Genomic DNA, 19590 nt, shown 5'->3' with positions numbered 1-19590 from the left:
GGCCTGTAGAGTGCCTATACATGCTTTTTTTACAAAAGAATCTTTCAGAAAAAGCTGCTGTTCCTCATCTGGAAGAGGGCTGCTGGATTTCTGATTGAAAGAGCACATTTTGTGCATAGGTTCACTGTGGATTTTTTTGAAAAAAAGGCCCAGCTTTCCCAAAAAAACTTGCAGTGTAGCCACAGCCTTAGTGGTTTTAAAATAGTGAAGGATTTTAAGTGGAGGAAGATTGCAAAATTTGCTTTAGCTAGGACTGGAGTCAGGCTGCACATGCACCAGCTGAAGCGCAATGATGTGACTGGATGGGAAGTAGTATGGCTCTCTCTTCAGAGTGCATGACAAATGCAAAATGTGAATGAAGATTGCTGGCCATTGACTTCTGTGTGTTGTATTTACTGTTGATTTTGATATGACGCTCATGCTTTAACCTTTCATCATAATCATCATTGTGAAATGTTCTGAAACCTATTAGTAATCCTAATGTCTGTGTGGTGTTATCATTTAAACGATTCCATAAAACTGACTGCTCTGACATTACCACTGTCTAATCTCACTTGGCCATATGTCTTATGCCTCTGATTGGCTTGATATATTTATGAAACCTTTTTGTGCTTCCATGTAACAGCACATATGCTGTTGAAGATTTAAATATAGTTTTAAATGACCGTGAAATGATAGCTAGAACAGCATGATTTAATAATGAAAACCTTAAAGATAAAATAAGATTAATCTTAAAAGGGTGAGAAATTCCGACTAATTTAAGATCAAATGTGAAATGTATTGCCTCTTGTGATATCTTATTTCTTCCTCATTTTGTAAGTACAAAACTTTTTCTTGTGAAGGAGGGAAGGGAAAGTAGGTCTGAAAAATTACAGAAAACTGGTAACAGAAGATATAGATCAAATTTTATCCTTTCCAAATTAGGTATTGATCATGCACCCATCTGTTTATGGTGGGCAATACCTAAGATGCCAGCCAGCCAATTTTTCTTTATTTTAAGGTCAAAATCTAGACAAAGGTTACAATGTTCAGTTTTTAACAAACTAGAAAGGGTTCTGGTTAGTGCTTTATATTTATCTAAGGTGGGATAATTATAAGTAATGAAATGGTATGTTTTACAGAGGGCTGTTCAAGCACTAAAAGCAGGTAAAGTGGGTTAATAGTACATCCATAGCTCTAATAGCATGGCTCTTTCTTTAACCATATTTTTGGTTTACAAATACTTCTAGTAAGAGCTCCCCATGCTTGCAATTCTCTGGAATCCTCACTGAATAAAAATGTGAAATACACCCTGTGCCTGATAAACTGAGTGACCTGTTCTTGCTTTATGTTCCATGACAAATATGTGTTTAAAGAAAATGAATTCAACATATTATTTTCAGAAAGCTGTATAAATTAGCAAGGCCATATGAGATACAATTGCCCATTGTCTTGTTTTTTGTTATCTATTTGTGCTTTTTCTAAGAAGCCACTGTTAAAATTTATTCAATGGAGTCAAAGGAAGTTCTGCTTTTTTACACAAAGGTTTGTTTTTATTGTCTGTTTTCAGGCTTCTGGTGTTGGTTATATATATATCTTGATTACGTAACAGTTTGGTATGTGTAGGGAATTTTTAACTATATTTTAGCAAGAAAAACCTGACCAGAATATATGGTGGCAAAGGAAAGCCTGAAATACGCATTAAATCTTACTTTGTTTTTCTGAATTCCAAAAGCTTGCCATATTCCTAGTTAATGTGTTTAACTAGTAAATTAGGTCACATTTGAATAAAGGAATTAATTGCTCAGAAGGCAGTTTTAAAAAAACTTTCACTTTATTTTGGTGAATACATGCCAGATTTTGCTGTATACTCTATTAATACTTAATGCAATAAAATGTTTCAACATACGTCTGTTTACACCACACACAGAGAGAGAGAGAGAGAGACTGAATATCTCTGCATATAAAATACAATATTGCAAGCCCTGCCTTTACTTCATGGATGTGTTTAAAATTCAACAAGTTAGTCAACAAGGTTTCTTTATTTCTACGTATTGGCACTTTGTTGTGGAACTCCGTATGAAATGCCACGCACACTTATGGTGCTATTCAAATATTTCCTGTGCATGAATATGGTAATAAGTATAAGAAGTTAATATGAAACTGAATAATATATTTTTGAAAAATAAAACAAGGTTCTTTCTCCAATGCACAAATTTTAAGGAAAGGGTCTCAGTTGTGACTTGTGGCCATAAATGTCAAATATTTTTCTAATGATTGTTTACTTCTCATTGAAATTAATACTAAACAGTGAAATTGAATGGCTTTTGGTACTTTTCTTAGGCCTACTGAAGAGGTGCAAAATTGGCTGTAACATATGCTAATGCAATACATTTAATTTATATTTCTGCTTAATATATCTTACAGTATCTTTATTTTGTTTCGCATAGATGATTCACAATTATATGGAACACTTGGAAAGAACCAAACTTCATCAACTCACAGGAGGTGATATGCTAGAATCCACCCCACATAGTAGAATTAGGTAAGCTGTATTAAGTTCTCTGCCTGAAATGAAAGAACAATCCATTCCTGTGTTTGTAAGACTCTGTTCTTTAATCCTACAACAACAGTTTTGAATCAGAAAGATTTGTTGATGATTTGGAATGCAGTAGGGTAACAGTGTAGAAATCAGTGGGTGGGGGTGGGGGGAAGCTTGTAACCCATAATGTTTGTATATACTCAGTACGTTGGTCTTGAGCAATAATTTTGGCACACATTTTTACAACTTACGCAGGGTTTCTTTTAGGCTATGGATAATTTCCAAATTAAAAATATTTAAGTAAAATCGCATTGCTGCTGCTTTATATACAGGCTTACGAAGGAACATGTCTCAGTGTCTGCTTCTACGGAGATTTATGTGAATATATTATGTAGATCTCAGAGCTTTCTGCCAATGAGCTCCTAGACTGGAATGGGAGCGAATAGGTAATAAGCTGGCTGTCTCTCTTGGTTGCTGCATAGATGCTAAGAGCAGCAGCTCTATGGTTTATTGAGGTGCGGGGGAGGAGAGAAGTGATGTCATTGATTTGGAGCTGCTGCAGGAGAGTGGAGAGCTGCTGCCGATGGCATTGTTTTTGTGGCAGCAGCTGAATGACAGACTTTCACTACAAAAATACACCCTCGCTGTCTGTGTAGCCTTGGTTCCGGCCTTTCACCATGCCAGCGCAGCGCCATGAGTCCTGGATGCATGCTGCTATTTGTGTTTGGCTTCGTTGGCGGGGCGGTGGTTATTAATTCAGCTATCTTAGTATCTCTTTCTGTTTTGCTGCTTGTGCACTTTTCTATTTCTACTGGTGTGCCAGCTCTGACGCAGAATCTACCAAGGATACTCAGGTACTCCGACCTACTGAATCTCTGCTTAGTGCATTCTTTGTTAGCTTCTTTTTTTTGTTCATCTTGCTATCTTTCTGTAAAAGGAGGCACTGGGATATCAAATGCTGATTTGAAGTCTTTTATACATTTAGTATTCATTGGCTAAGGCAAAACACTGCTTTTTAAATTGTGAAGGAAAATTTGTATTGTATCTTTTTAGTAACTGCAAGGTCAGTATGTGTTGTCTCTCCCCGTCGCGCCCCACCCCGCCTCCCGCCTTTGGAAAGCTGTTAGATCAGCTTGTTCGACAATAACTTGCCAGCAGAATAGAAATGCTTTGTTAAATATTTTGGACAAAGCGTGCATTCATTGTGTTTTATTTAAGATATTTAGTGAATATTATAAAGTCCTAAATCTGTGGTGGCTTAGGCTTTTCATTTATCCAGATTTTTAACCCAAGGGAGGGCTGCAGCATTTGGTAATGGGTGTTCTGTTCCAATATACAATTATTTCTATAACTATTTTTCATTCTAATTTAAAAAAATTTGCTTGGTCATTTAAAAGTCTTTGAAAGAAAAATCTTCCATTATTTGGGCGGTAGAGCTGTAAGAACCTATTCACTCTTGTTCAGTTAAATTATTATCTTTTCTTTTTCTCTCTCCACTGGTATGGTAGGCAACCAGCTCTTTCCTCCCTTGAGTTTTGTTCTGTTTGTCCCGGTTGCCTACTGTAGTGGAGGATCTTCATTAGTATGAAAAAGAAAGTGTTGGGGGGAGGGGACAAGTAAGTGTATTGCATGGTTTCGTGATCTCTAGTTTTCAGTGGGTTTTTTATTTATTTTATGACCAATAGGCAGGGCTAGTGGGTTTAAGTGTTTGAGGTAAGGCATTTTCGTTAAGTTAAATAAGGTAATATATTAATATAGAACAACCAGTTATGAATGCCTTGTTCTTTAAAACTAAAGCAGTTTTTTAGGTTTAAAAATTTTGAACTAACACTTTACATTCATGTTATATTATTGTGGTAAAAATAGTAGTAAGTTGTCATCGCTTCAAGTGACTTGAGTATTTCAAGTTTTCCTGAAAGTCTTTTTTTCAGTAGAGCCTTGGGATAAATTTAAGAACTAATGTAATATGTAAATAAACCAGTCTCTTCAAAAACCATGTTGATTTTCATAGCTGGTTTAATGAAAACAATTGAAAGTAGGTTTTGATTCTTCCTCATCCCATACATAAGCAATCAAGTTGATACCTATTCTTAGTGGGAGAACTATCTTGCTCATCAGAAAAGAGACCGTATTACAGCTTAATGACTTCTCCCTGGCATGTATTTTGTTTTTGATGTTGAACATACAAGACATCTATCTATTTACTCTAGGTCACCACAGTTCATTTAAAAATGAAATTCCAGCTAATTCCCGTCCTCCCAACTGAGCAAAAAAATCAATATTTGAAGTGAAAACTAATTGTGTGGATGTGTTTTCCCCAAATGTATTTAAAATGTGGGAATTCTAAACAAAGCAAGTACTTGAATAGATTCCAAAATCTCCTGTTGTTATAACAAAAGATTCTGTTTAGCTCTGCAACTATTTAGTGAGGTATTTTTTTGAAAATTGTTACTGTTCCACAAGTACTTTTTAATCTGTGGCCTTGAATGCTGTTGCTTTTTTCATTTGCTTCACAGTATCTGCTTAACTATGTGTTAATGCTGATTGAATGTTCAGCTGTCTTTCTGTATTGGTTAAGAGCCTACCCAGAGATCTTCAGTGCATGCTCATTTTCTAGTGCAGAATCTTTTAATTGATTTTTATAGTGTATTTAATTAAACAGATGTTCTCCCATAAATTTAGTGTTTTATGTATCAGCACTCAGGAGGTGCTCGGTCAGGCATTTTCCTTTATTTCCTAAAAGGCTTTAATCTCTTGAACACTTACCAAGACATACTGACTATTTTCAAAACAACATACTGCTTTTTTGGACCCCATGTGCAAGCTCTTCTTGAATATCTTTACTTCAGCTTTTTCTGACACCTTTGCCTCGGAGCGCAGACCTTGCAGAGGGCTAATTTTTGTGTTCCAGCACAGGCTTCGCTAGCAGACTGAATTTGTCCCTGGCTAATGTAGACCGGGCTCTCATCACTTTACAAAACTAGACTTGTCTGCTTCATAATTATGAAAATAGTATCCTGGTTTTCTAGCTAGGTCCCTACTGATGCGTGGACTGTGCTTTCTGCCTGCTTTGTTTTGCAAAGCTCAGTTTTCTGGGGTCCTTGTATACTTTTGCACCTCTTACCTTTTGGTAAACTTGCATCTCTAGCTTTAACCACACCTTTAATTTTGGTGGAGGCACGTAACTGCACACGTTTCTTTCTGGATCATGCTGTTTTGGCAAAGCAACCATTTTGCTTTATCTTCTCTTTATTCAACAAAACAAAACCGCAGAAATGTAGCACTTTGAAGACTAACAATGATTTATTCGGTGACGAGCTTTTGTAGGACAGACCCACTTCATCAGATCGATCTCATTTCCAATCTGATGAAGTGCGTCTGTCCCACAAAAGCTCAGCACTGAATAAATCATTTTGTTAGACTTTAAAGTGCTATGTTTTGTTTTGTTGCAGTAAGACTAACAGTTACCTCTGTTACTATGCTTTCTTCAGTTAATGGTCAGATTGACATTCTTTTACAGAGCTGGAAGCAGTGTTCTGCACATGGCTTTCTTCATAAGGTTTTGGTCTCTCTCTGCCAGCATAGTCTGGTTTGTTTTATTGTCATGACCCCAGTGGGATGCAGTACAAGTCCTAGGATTTTGGGAAAGGCCTGTGAGATGAATCTTTGGGGGCCTCCCAAATTTATGTCTTCTACATGAAAGAGGAGGGTGGAAGCTTTTGCTTTAACCAATCTGACAAGTGATACTGAATTGTTGGTGTGGTGCTCCCTTAAACAGGTGTCAACAAGAGGCCTGGGCCACTTCCAGCTTCTGAGACCCCTACCAGAATAAAAATAAAAAAATGATGACACATGAAAACAATTTAGGGCACAAAAAAGTGAGACATAATTTGAATATCTTTTTTTTAAAAATTGCTTTTCCAGCATTTTTCTGGACAAATGTACTAGTTACTGAAGAATGCCTGTAAAAACAAGTTGCAAAACTTATTAAATGCCAAAATTAACAACTGTCTAAATTTTAGGCCCCCCTCCTGACTTCTCCCCTCTAGCCCTTGTCAGCACTTCAGAAAACTTTAAGGAACAGCTAGGATCTGCATCGTTGTAGTCTGGAATTTTGTGAGCTTTTTGATGTATTTTAGATTACTTCTGATTTCTCTAGCTTAACAGCTGAATATAGAGTAGCTAGCTGTGGTAGGATGAGGATTTTAAAACCATCCATGAACTTGTTCGAGGATCTCTGACAGACCTTTCTGCTACCAGCTTTCTCGATGCCCTATATACAATTGGTCTATTGATTCGGGGGGGGGGGGGGGGCCCTCTAACTTCTGTCATCGGCATTTATACACTGAAAAGGATGTCTAAATTAATAAACCAACATAGATGTCCTGCCATTTGCTATTTATTTAGGAACTAATATCCGTAAGTGCATCAAGATTGAAAACTCATCAGTGATATTGCCATGGGATCTGAATGCGTAACTGGGAAAGTAGTTTTATGTAGTTTCTGTCATGCTAATTAAGCTGGAGACTTAAATTTAGTCCATTCCAAAAATAGAACCTTCATTTTTAGAGCCTCAAGTTCTCATAATGGGTCCTTCTGCTTGCACCCAAGCCTACAGCTAATCAGAGTATAAAGTGTGGTCTTTAGATGTATAGACAGTATTTGTACATGTGAAATGCTTTTAAAACATGTAAATCTTGGATAACTTAAAGGAAAGCCATAACTGCTTGAAGTGAATGAGATGAAGATTTGTCTGGATTCAGTAGTTGATGATTGTTACAGAAATTGTGGTTCTGTATAACAGCTGAGAAAATATACGCTTTCAACAGTGGCCTCTGAATGCAATTAGATTGCTAGTGCAACATCTGAATTAAAGAAAAATTAGACTTTTTAAAACATTGATACTTCTGTTCATGGTCCAACAATTATTTCTTATTTAAAAAAAAGTTAGCCACTTAATGCGTATAGACGTCCAGCATAACTGATGCACAAAGTTGTTCAAAACTGGAATTGATCTAAAGTACTCAGACTTTGAAACACATAACAATAATATGGGGAAATTTTAAAAAATGCAAACACTGTATACTTACATTTGCATTTAATGGGAAATATAGTAGGAGTGAGTGTGTGAAACAAACTCCTGAAATGTGACTTTTTCCAAACAGAAAAGAGCGTCCTATATCATTGGGCATCTTTCCTTTACCTCCGGGAGATGCACTGCTTACACCTGAGACTCGGAGAGAAGCTGGGGAAACACCTGGATCAGAGCACTGGAAATTCCATGAGCTAAGCCAGCCACGCTCAAACACCAGCCTAAAGGTGAGCTATTAGTTTTCAGGTTTCTTTTGCATATTATGAGAAGCCTTCCTTAAACCATGGTTTTGGGGTATGCTTGGTGATACCTACATTACAGGAAGGGCTGAACTGTCTTGCACCATTGCCTGTGATTTTTGAGTGAGTCTTGTGTTTTAAAGGAACTTTGTGGAGTCAGTGAATGAGGACGTGAACTGCACTTTCAACAGGGGTGCGAACTCAAGATCTGTCTCTTGCTATTTCAAAGATGGTTTTTGTCTTTTCTTACTAGGGCTGCTTCTGCACTTGCCCCCCTCCCATTGGACGTGATGTGGTAATGAGGCGCTAGCAAAACTAGATCGGAATAAGGGAATGTTGAAGTGGGGGCACTTATTTCGAAGCTGCCCCTATCTACACTGTTGGTCTAAAATTCGAAGTTTGCACTTTGAAATTCACATGGCTGCCTTCCTACTATGAGGCACTGTATATGCACATTAGCTCCCCATTAGCCTGCTTCCCCATTCCACCTGCAAAGTGAGTGTAGAAGCAGCCTAAGTAAACTTTAAGGCCTGCAATTCTTGTACTTACAGACTGGATAGGCACATTTTTGGAAATTTAATATTCTGTTGGATGGAAAAACTGTCTTCAGCAAGTATAGTGACTTGTAAAGCTGCATGTAAAAATTTGTGTATTTTTGTGCAGATAATTTAAAATGAAAATTAAATAATATTGAGTAATGTGATTCAGAGGAGGAAAGTAGACCCAATTTTAACACATGCGATTCCTGAAATGGTTTTTATATATTTTAAAAATCCAAATTAATTTGACATGTTCTCTTCCTGTTTTTAAACTTAATCCCACACTGGGTGCCATAAAAATATGAAGGCCTACCCATTTCTATATAGTTCCCCAAACACAGCTCATGTAGTATTTTGAGAATTCAAAAGGACTTGCATATCAAAGTTCAACAGAACTGGTAAGCTTTCTGTATCTTGTACAATTTTAGTTAACATAGTGTGATTTTTAGCTGCTTGCTGTCAGCAGACCCTTGGGTTTGCAGCCTTTCAGAAGGAATATACTCTGTGCACTGCGAAATGCGCTTAAACAGGCTGCCCAACAAAAATAAATCTGACTACTAGAGTGACAGAGATTGTCCTCTTTTTATTTCTGTTCAGTATTTAACTTCATTGAAATGGCCACAGGTCTTAATTGCTGGTGTCTGAAGATGAGAGCCATAAATCCCATGGGGTGGGCTAGCCCTGCAGGTTTGTCTTCTAATCCCAGTTCTCCAAAGATGGGCTTTCCAACTGTTTTCTTGGAACAAGATGACCATTCAGGAGAAGAGTAAGGCCCCTAAGATGCTCAATTCTTGAATCAAGAGAATTTAAATTGGTCTAAAAACCAGGTGCCTAAACTGCTGGGTTTATGAGTCTCCCTGGATGGGCTAAGTGTGCTGCCTCCATCACTCTCAGTCCAGGAAAGTGAGAGCTATACTAAGATTATACCACATGGCTAACCTGTTCTTGTATTCTGTTCAAAAGGGCCTTACCCCTAATGAACCCATCTACTTTGGTGGTACACAAAGGATGCCTCTTCACAGGTGGATAAATATCCCAACTCAGGAGATAAAGCATTGTCTATAAAACGGATCATGATACATACAGCAACTCACAATAGCATCAGAAGACCCCTCGAAAGAGCCTTCTATCCTTTTTGCAGTTCATGAATAGAAATACTGTAGTTCAGTGGTTCTCCAACTTTGCAGGCTGCTGTATCCCTTTCAGGAGCCAGGTTTGTCTTGTGCACCTCCAAATTTCACTTTGCTGAAACTGCTTGCTCACGAAATCCGGTGTAAAAATACAAGTGTGTCAGCACATGATTACTGGAGAAAAGGCTTGCTTTCTCACTTTGTGAAATTGTAGTTTGTATGGACTCTGCCAGTGCTCTCTTCATTGTAGCCTATTGTAAAACTAGGCAAATGTCTAGATGAGTTCATGCATCCCCTGGAAGACCTTGATGTGTACACATACTCCTTGTTGAAAACCACTTCTGCAATAGAATCATGTGTGGGAAAACAGGAGTATGTTCCAGAGCAGTAACTTTCAGGTGAGATGAACTGGACAGTGTCCAAGTATTCAATGGCTCTGTGGCTTCCAGCATAATCCATTTTTACTCTGATGGATAATACAGTCCAAGTCTTTGCTTTACACTCTTTGTCTGACTCAGTTGCTTTAGTTACAGTGCTTGCCAGTCCTTGAGGTATCGTACAGTTTCAGGTTAGACCTTTTTCTTAAGGCCTCAAAGGATTTTTCTACACAACAAATAGACACCTGTGACTGGCCCATGCCAGGTGACTCAAGCTCACAGCTTGGTCAGTAGGTGTGCATCACTGATGTACAGACTTCCAGGTTTGGGCTGGAGCCTGAGCACTGGTGTTACCTTCACAAATTTCTTTATCCCTTACACACGCATAGAGGACTCAGAACATGACCCTGTTAATTTAACCTCCCACCCTTACCATTGCACTGCTTGTACATTCTGAGTTCAGCTGCAGATAATAGAATCTTTTATACTACACTGGAACCATCTTGCCTATAGCAGCCAGCTTAGAATTTCTTTCTTCTAGTAACCCTACAGATACTGATCTTCCATTCAGAAGGATTCGTAATCTTCTGTGTAAACTAAAATAAAGTGGAACATACCATTCCTCACTGCCTACCTCAGTACTTTTTTGATTTATTTCCTTCACGTGATTACCTAGAATGTACTCTTCTTTGTGGAAGCATGTTCTCGCATGTGTTAAGTGCTTAGCACATTGTTCGGACACACACACATGCATGCATATATATATATAAAAATAATAAATAAAATCTAGCTGCTATACAAATTTCTGGGTTAAGTGCCATGTGATATTAGAGCAATAAGGAGAGAAGACAATGTTTTAGTGTGGTCTTAGGAATAAGGTTGTTTGCTTTGCATCTTACTCATCATAAAACATTTGCAACTCAAATTCTCATTCTCTATGAATTGGCAGAACATCAACCCTGCTTCAAAATGTTTATTTAGCTGTCTGATATTTTTGCCCTTAGGTATTTTACATCCTCAGTGGATGCTCGTCAGCATATTTGACTGAACTTGTGTACCTGTTGTCTTACTGGGTGCTGAATTGGTGGCTGTTTTTAATGCATCCTGAGTATAACCTTGTTAGCCGATGGCCGGATGAGATACCACCTATGCCCTTATTTTCATCCGACTCTTTTACTGCTCGGACAGACAGCCCGTTCGCAGTGGGCAGCCCGGGCAGGCTGACAGATGCCCCAGGGTCCTACATGTGAGTCTTCAACTGCTAGGATGGAGTCCCTTTGCAGTGGGCAGCCAAGAAGGCTGATGGGTGCCCCAGTATTCTGCTCTGTGGAGGCAGCACGACTCAGCGCTCAGCTCTCAATACACCCCACCAGTGACCAGGCTATTACAGCTGAAAAGCAACTGGGTTCTTTGTTTTGTGTTAGGTTTGCACAGTAACAGGAAGAGTCAGGTTACCACTTAACCGATGACTTGTTTATTTAACTAAAAGAGTTAAGCTTTTATGATTACAAGGTATATGTACTTTGTTGCAAACTTACAAGATTTATACTTTTTTGCAAAGATTACAAGTTTTACACTCTTCTTTAGTTGTCAATAGCTAGCATGTAACAATTCATAGATGTTATTGAACCTGCACAAAGAAAAGAAAAGAAAAGCAATACACTTCACAGGTCTTATTCTCACCCCTGCATTACCAATGTGGCATAGCCAGCGTTTCACTCAATCCCTTGGGAAGAAGCAATAAATAATGAGGACCTCAGGAGGCAATGAGCCTCCTGACTGGCAGGTAGGGATAATTGGAGCTCAATTAGGGGGTCTGCCAGGCCCTTCTTTATACCCATTGGGTCACGTATGCTTCTTCCTTATCTAAAGAGGTGCCAGTTGAATTAACTTGTCTCAAAACACTGGTTCTCATAGGGCTGGTTGACACCTGTGGGGTAGAGATAATTTTAGGGCATTATTGTCTTTATGGGCCAGAGATTTTTCCTCCGTCTGGGACATTTGTGTAGGTGAATCAACTGGCAGTAGTTAGCCAAGAGCAGTCTGAGGCCTGGCTGTTTGTTAGCCCATTGTCTCTTGCTCTGGAGCATTCAAAAGACTGTGGCTGAGATAAGCACATCTGGGTCTTGGGCATTCCAGGACTGAGCTGTTTCTTTTAACCCTTTGGTACTCTGAAGCACCCAGGAGAGACAAGATGGAGTAGAGAGAGAGAGGGAGTTCTGTCTGGCTACAAACCTTGAGGCAGTTGGTGGTTTTTGTAAACATGTTTCCCGGTTAAGGAACCATTACTGTAAATTTTCAGAGAGCTCAGTGTATTTACTTTTTTAAACTAGAACTAAGAAGGTATATTCGTTTTCACCATTTCATGTCTTTAATTTCTTTTTTAAGAAGCCTTTAGGCTTGGGGCAGGTCTGCACTTGACTTCAAAGATGATTCTAGATGCACAATTCTAGCTGACAATTGTGTATCTGGAATCAGTTTATCTAGTATTGATTTATATGGCAATCGTTCTGTAGTTCTTCCATTCCAATGTACTTCCTTTCTTGGGTATTGTCACTAGCACAGATCGTGTCCGTTCCTTACGTGCCCTCCCTTCTTTCCATGTTATATTACATAGTCGGTGTATTTCTTGAATCATGCTTTTTCCCTCATATTTGATCATCTCTCCCATGGTCTTATCATTTCCAGGGCTCTTGTTGTTTAGTCGTTTCACTATTTTTTTCTACTTCCTCTGAAATATCGGTCTTGCTCTTGATGCTCGGGGGAGATCTCTTTCAATTCTTCAGTCAGTCTCTCTGAGATACTCGGGTCCAACTGTGCCTTGTATAGATTGGTGCAATATCTTGTCCATCGCTGCACAATCTTCTCCCTGTTCATGAGCATTCTTCGTTCTCATCTTTGATTGCCATCTGCTTCGGTTGCCATTTCCTATTAATATTCGTAATTGTCTTATACATCTCCGTGGTCTTATATTCGCTATAATACCTCTCAATATCTTCACATTGCTCCTCTAACCACTTCTCCTTATCCTTTCTGGCTGCTTTCCTTACCTCATTGCATTTCATCCTATATTGCTGTTCTGCCATCTCAGAAACATCTCTTCTGATCTTCAAAGCTCTTCTCTTGAACCAACTTCAGTGTCTTCTGGGTAATCCACTTCTTACTGATCTTTTCTTCTTCTGGAACAGTCTGCTCAATTGCCTCTTCTATAGCAATGGCTATCCCTGCGACTCTTATCCAGGTCTTTCTCTATGGTGATATTCTTAATCTTTGAGTGCTGTTCTGTATGCATTCCCTGTTTCTTCCTCACATAGCCTCGCCACATCTCTTCTTTTCTTAAACTGTGTTTGACGTTTTCTTTTGAGTTTTATCTTGATATTTGTGATCACTAGACTGTGGTCTGAGTCTAGATCCTCTCCTTGGAAAGTTTGGCACTACTGTACTGATGTTATCCATCTTCTTATCAATCATATTTATCGTGTTCTTGGACTTCCTGTCATTCAATCGCCATGTGCACTTCCTACAGTCCTTTTGTTGGAATCTAGTGTTGCAGATCACCATCTCATGCTCTGTGGCAAACTCTTAACAGTTTTTCACCTTGTTCGTTTTTCTCCATATCTAAACCTTCCCGTGACTCTCTCCCAACCTTCATTATTCGTTCCAACCTTCGCATTCCGATGATCAACACATCTTTCTTCAGTATCTCCTCCACCGTTTTTGTCAAGTCTTTATAAAATAGCTCAGTCTCTTCCTCCATACTGTTCGACATGGGTGCATACACCCGAATGACTGACTGACAATGAAATTGCATACTAAACTTCAAAGTAAAATTTCCTTGATTTAAAGAAAATGGATGAACTTAAAAGCTACATGAGTCTTCTGCCAGTAGAGCCCTGTGCAGATAGAAGGGAAGTATGTAGCCTTATTCCCACTTGACATGTGGGAAAACTGACAGGGTGAAGTGATTTGGTTAAAGTCGCGCAGGAAGCCAGTGGCAGAGATGGGAATCATCTGTGGTCTCAGGTGCTAGTCTAGCATTCTGTAAATGAATTTCACATATGTTTTTTGATTTACCAAGAACCCTGGTTGGTTGTCTGTTGCCGTTCTTCAGTGGATACATTTCTCTGTATCCAGTGCTCATGGGCAGCCCCCATGATATCTTCTCAATTAGCATATGATATCTCAAGCTTACTTTCCTAACTTTGAGGAGGTGAGAGCTCCCAAAAAGTGCAGTTCCTAGAGCCTTTCCTTCTGTTGACAAATGTGAAGCTTTTAACAAACTAGTGAGGGTCAGCGTGCCAATTCATGTTGTCACTTGGGCATCTGAATTTGGATCCAAAACTGTCAGCTCTTCCCTGGACTGTTCGACATGCAGCATCTCCTGTGCATTGTAAGTAATCCTCTGTCGTTTTATTTCCCCATGGCAGGTTCAGTAACTCAGAAATTGACAGGCTTTGTAAGGAGTTGCCTTGCCGAAACACACATTATAGCTACATCACTTAAGTGGCTGGTGTTGAGTTACGAAGAGAGTTTCTTCCCATTCCATCCTCTCCAGAAAACAATCCCTGTCACTTCATATAGTCCAAGTATATGTCTTAGCATTAGTCCTTTTGAAAATATTAACTCGTTCGCAGTTAAAATGGCCACCCTGCATGCACTTTTTTAATGTTCACTATATATAAGTATCTCAGTCCAGTTATAGATTAAGCTCTTTATGGGCTGGGACTGTATCTGTGAAAGCATTAGTAGTTGATTATCTTACACAATGCCAAGCACAGTACCTGTATTAAATAAATGATCCTTTTGGACGGATATAATGGGCTGCAGTCACTATAAGGAGTTGAATATTCACTTCTTTTTATAATGGGCTTTTAACGTGATGTATCTAACCAGTGTATTGTACTATTGCTTTCAAGTACCTACATTTTTCATACAGTAGTAATTGAAGGATGCCCAATAGTTTACCTAAACATGTGTCCATGTAGGTGCCCAGAGTTTGAGTATCCTGGAATTTTGTAAAGTAAGGACAGTATTGGGCACCATTGGATGGCAAGATGCAGCTTTATACTGCTTTCTTCTATCCCTACTCTAATTGCAGTGCATACAAAATGTTTATTAGTTCTTCACAGGCTTAGTAACCTAATTTTGAAAAAACAGCTTAGTTCTGAGAGGGGAAAAAATCTTTAGGAAGCATTGCTTACAAAATACAACTTGACTCTTTCAGATTTCTAAAATATTTTGAGAAAATATGTAGACTCACTCCTGAGTAATGAAATTATACTTTCACTGATTTCTGGAGCATACAGAATCAGAGAATACATTAATGATAGTTAAGCGTAACTCCAAATCCCCTTCCCGTGCCCTGCTGATCACCCATGTGCTGCTCTAGCTCACCAGCCCTTGTGCACCTGGTTCTGTCTCTGGCTCACCACCCCACACCCCACTGGCTCATCACCCGCTCATGGCTCTGGCTCAATCCTACCCCCACCCCCGTACAGGGCTCTGGTTCAAACACCTGTGCACAGCTCCAGCTCAATTCCACCCCCCGGCCGTATCCTAACTCACCTCAGTCTTAACCCCTCTCCCACAGCCCCAGCCCACTGCCAGGCTTGAGCCTCCCCAGCTGCGCCTCCCTCAACCCCCGGACTTGCCATTCAAAAGGAGCTTCAGGTGCTCCTGCTGCTTCCCTGGCTGCAGAATGTGCATTCCACTGGGGAAAAAGCTGCCCCCAATTTACGTGAAACTCAGGTTATGTGAGGGTGTATGGGACCAGAACCCTTGCGTAAATGGAGAGTCTAGAACTGGAAGGGACTCAAGTGGTTGAGTCCAGTCCCCTGACCTCATGGCAGGACCAGTCACCATGTATGTCATGCCTGCTAGATATTTAGCCAAAATGTACTTAATTATCTCCAATGATGGAGATTCTGCAGCCATCCTGGGCAATTTATTCCAGTACTTAACCATCGTGATTGTAAAGAAATCTTTTCTAATGTCCGACCTAAACCTCCCTTGCTGCAATTTAAGTCCATTGATTCTTGTCATATATTGCCATCCATTGAATCTACTGATAGATCCTTTTTCCAAACACAGGGGAAGAAATAGAGTAATTATAGCAAAACAATGGGATTATACTGAAACACTTGTTTAATCCTTTACAATTTTTGGAAACAATCGATTCAAACTCAGTTGAGACCCTTTTTCTTCACAGCCATTTTCTGTTGGGCGGTCAAGCTATTTGGTGCTTTTTCTGTGCTAAAGTCAATGGTCCGTATGTGTGCTGCATTCTTCAGTGGATGCATTCAGAATACAGAGTTGGAGAAATGTTTGAACAGAGCCAACATTCATGTTGAGGTTTTATTCCCTGTGTGGGTGAGTTCTGGATTTGCATAGTCAGAGTACAGTTTCCTGCCTTCATTACTTGTTCACTAAAATATGAATAATTTATCCATTTACTGAATTTAACCTTTACAAAAGCACCTGTTGCCCGTTAACATTCAAAAGGCAACTTAGAATATTTAATCATATAGCCTTTTTAGAAAATGGACTTCTCTTGTTTTCTAGAATTCTTTAATTTTGGCCTTCATGATTTCCTGATTATCTTTGGGTAAATTCACATAATTTTGGACTCTGTCAGAGATGTAACATTGTATTACAGTCTCCAGTTCACTCATTGTGAGATTAACAATTATTCACTCTTCCCAGCCTGGTTGTTTGTTAATGAAATATATGGAGACACTGAAAGCAATGCTGACACTTCCAAACAATGGGAGGCTTTATCAACAGCAGTTGTTTGATGTTCAAAATCTGACACTTTACAATGGGTGCAAATTGGGAAGTTTATATACATAATTCAGCACAGTGAAATCTTGTTTAATAAAGCCTAATAGTAAACTTTGTCATTGATGGGGCAGGTCCTAAAAGTGCTAACTTAAGCATAAGGGCTTTAAAAATTCATATATTGGGAGCTTCATTGAGGTAAATACTGTTAATGTAGGAATTTAAGATAAGATTTTACACTTAGGATGGCAGAGAACCCTTTCTAAGCAATAGAGTACAAAGCACTGTTGCTTAGGTAAATCGTTAGACATCACTAAGGTCTTTGTTGGCCTGGTAGATCTCAACAGCAGAGTGAAATTAACAAGTCTCTGTCAAACTTTGCTGCTGCTCTTAAAGACACTGTGGATCAGGTCAGTTTGTTGCTGCTGATGGGGACAACTGTAAGCAGCCAAAGAGGCAGGTTAAAAGGGAGCTTCAGATAAAGGTGTTAGGGGCAGCTCAGCAGAGAATGTCCTCCCCTTGCAGTAGTCAAGGTTGTGGGTTAGGCATGGGAAACAACTGTCTCACAGTCTGGCTACTGGAAGGTGGTATGCCTTCACACTTCATGCTTACTAAATGGAGACCATAAAGGATGGAGCCTGTGAGTGTCAACTGCGCTAAATTGTCATTGACACACACTATGGGCAGACACCTGTACCCATTTCTAGGGCTCAGGCATAACCTTCTCAATATAGGCACCTTCTCTTACTCACTCATTCCTAAGGCTCAGGCGTAATCACCTCAATATAGGCACCTGCCTTTGGGCTCAGGAATAACGTTACAGTCTGTGGGGGTTTTTACCAGTGAAAGAGCCTAACACAGTAATATCCAACTCAGTCTCTAATGTTCATAAAAAATGCACATGGCAAGCTCACTACTCCCAATTAGGCAGATGGACTTGTCTAGATGGCCCGTCAGGATCAGATCCATCTGGGGGACTCCAGTTTCTGCTCAGTGTCACTGATCTTGGAGCTGTTTCCTGGAGTTAGTTCCCAAAGAACTTCCTTTTGGGTCCCCATTTATATAGTAAAACTTGAGTCCTGCTTAGCTATACTGTAACTAATTATTTTACTTAAGTTTTACTAACCAGTCCTAGCTTATTATAACAGGATTACCTAAACAATTATACCCCACCACCTTAATTGATTTACACTTCACACAATCATACAGCAGACAGAATTGAAAAACAGACAGATGTTACAGGCAAACAATAGGAAAGGTAAGGCTTGATTCTCATAATCATAGAATGAGAATTTCCCAACACCAAGTATTGATATGGTGTTTCCTGCCAGACAGAATGCTATCAAACTTAAGTTTTCTTTACCTATCTTGAAACCTATTTCTTTATCTGGTGATATTGGGTGCCGTTGGGGCAAGGTCTCTGTAGAAGCCTGCTATTATACTCTTTTAATGCAGCTTAGATGGAACGTGAGCCTGTGACTCTGTTTCAGTTGATGGCTGCTGCTCTTTGGATATGGCTGCAGATGAAGCTGTAGGCCTTCCAGTATGGCTGCAGAAAAAGGCCTTATTCCATGAGCAAGATCCAGGAAGAGCACCCTAGCAGAAATGCAAGCACAGAGTGGTGGGAAGGTTGGATTTATAGCTGCATATTGCCCCTAGATAAAGGGGCTCTTCTCTTTTACTATTGGATGCAGTAAACTTTTTCAAGCCCTTTATCTGAAGGGATGGCTGAGGCTGGGTGGGGTGTGTTTCTGGGGGTGAGGGCTAGTGCCAGAGAGAGCAGAGCAATGATATCTGAGCCAAAGTCAGTACATTTGGGGAGTGAAGAGTGGGATGGAAAGCGGTGTTGGGAAAGCAAAAGGATTGCGCAGGAGAAAAGTAGAAATAACGTACAGCAAATGAAGTGTTTAATCTGTAGTGAGAGAGAAACTGAGGAAGAAGTGGGAGTGAAGAAAATCGGGTAGAATAAAATAGACTAAGTTACAGTATAAGCTTTATTATTTGGCATCCTTGGAGAATGGGTGTTGCCGGATAATCAAATGTGCCAGTTATTGGAGCAGACCCCTTGTCCTGCTGCTGCCAGTGGCTAGACCGCCAGCCCTGGCTCCACTGCCATCACTGCTGGCTGGGCATCTAGCCCTGCCCTCCTGCTGCTACCATCAGCTGAACAGTCATCACACTGTGGCCACCGGCCCCATTCCACCATTCCAAGCCAGTTGCCCACTGATGGAGTAGGTGCCAATTTATGGAGTGCGCTGGTTGTCTGAGTGCCTGGTAACACAGCCATTACTGCACATACAGAATGTAACATTCCTATTTAGTGCATACTGCAGGTAAATGCAGGACATCTTATCCAATACACAATGTTTTGTTCTTTCAGACTGGGACAGGGTCGAGGAGGTTGGGTTTCAGAACATGGCAGTGCATGTACAGTTCCCCTGACTAGAGGTTTGGACTCTGGATAATTATTAATGTGTGTTAATGATCCCAAAAATTATTTGGGGGTCTGGGATTCTGAAGGCTGTATAGAGTAAAAAATATTAGGGAACCCAGAGGTCGTAGTAGTAATGTGCACAGTAGACTCCAAATCAAACACATGCTTCGTAGGTGAGTTGGTGGGGGAGAGGTGTTTGCCTTCATGTCTGAGATGTTGTTACATTAATCTAGATGCACACCTGAAAGTACAGTAAACCCTCTCTATAGTAGACCCCATGTTACTGGACATCGGTAATAACAGATGTCTGCTATCCTGCTTCCCAAAGAAAGGAAGGAGAGTACATTACTGTACTCTAAGTACTATAAAGAGTGACTCACCGGAGACGCCACCAGTCCCCCCCATGTCTGAGACCGCTGCAGCCATGGGGTCCCTGGTCTCAGCTGGGACTGCTACAGCTATATCTTCCCCATCCCTCCCC

The 19590-nt window shown here is 39.9% G+C and overlaps 1 protein-coding gene across 3 annotated transcripts in view; it reads left to right on the top strand.

Annotated features, from left to right (window-relative positions):
- Positions 1 to 19590, top strand: part of SPAG9 (sperm associated antigen 9) — a 154774-nt gene that overhangs the window by 43726 nt on the left and 91458 nt on the right. For 2 of the 3 annotated variants that reach the window (XM_075014966.1, XM_075014965.1), the window contains exons 4-5: positions 2430 to 2524; positions 7687 to 7840. In XM_075014966.1, the coding sequence (XP_074871067.1) occupies positions 2430 to 2524; positions 7687 to 7840 (249 nt within the window). Of the gene's footprint in view, positions 1 to 2429; positions 2525 to 3214; positions 3376 to 7686; positions 7841 to 19590 lie in introns of those variants that run through there. The other variant, XM_075014967.1, reaches the window with a different exon arrangement.

This window comes from Carettochelys insculpta, chromosome 20 (genome assembly GCF_033958435.1).
Source record: "Carettochelys insculpta isolate YL-2023 chromosome 20, ASM3395843v1, whole genome shotgun sequence".
NCBI lineage: Eukaryota > Metazoa > Chordata > Testudines > Carettochelyidae > Carettochelys > Carettochelys insculpta.
The sequence above is the reverse complement of the archived record's forward strand: the minus strand, read 5'-3'. Positions and strand labels throughout refer to the sequence as shown.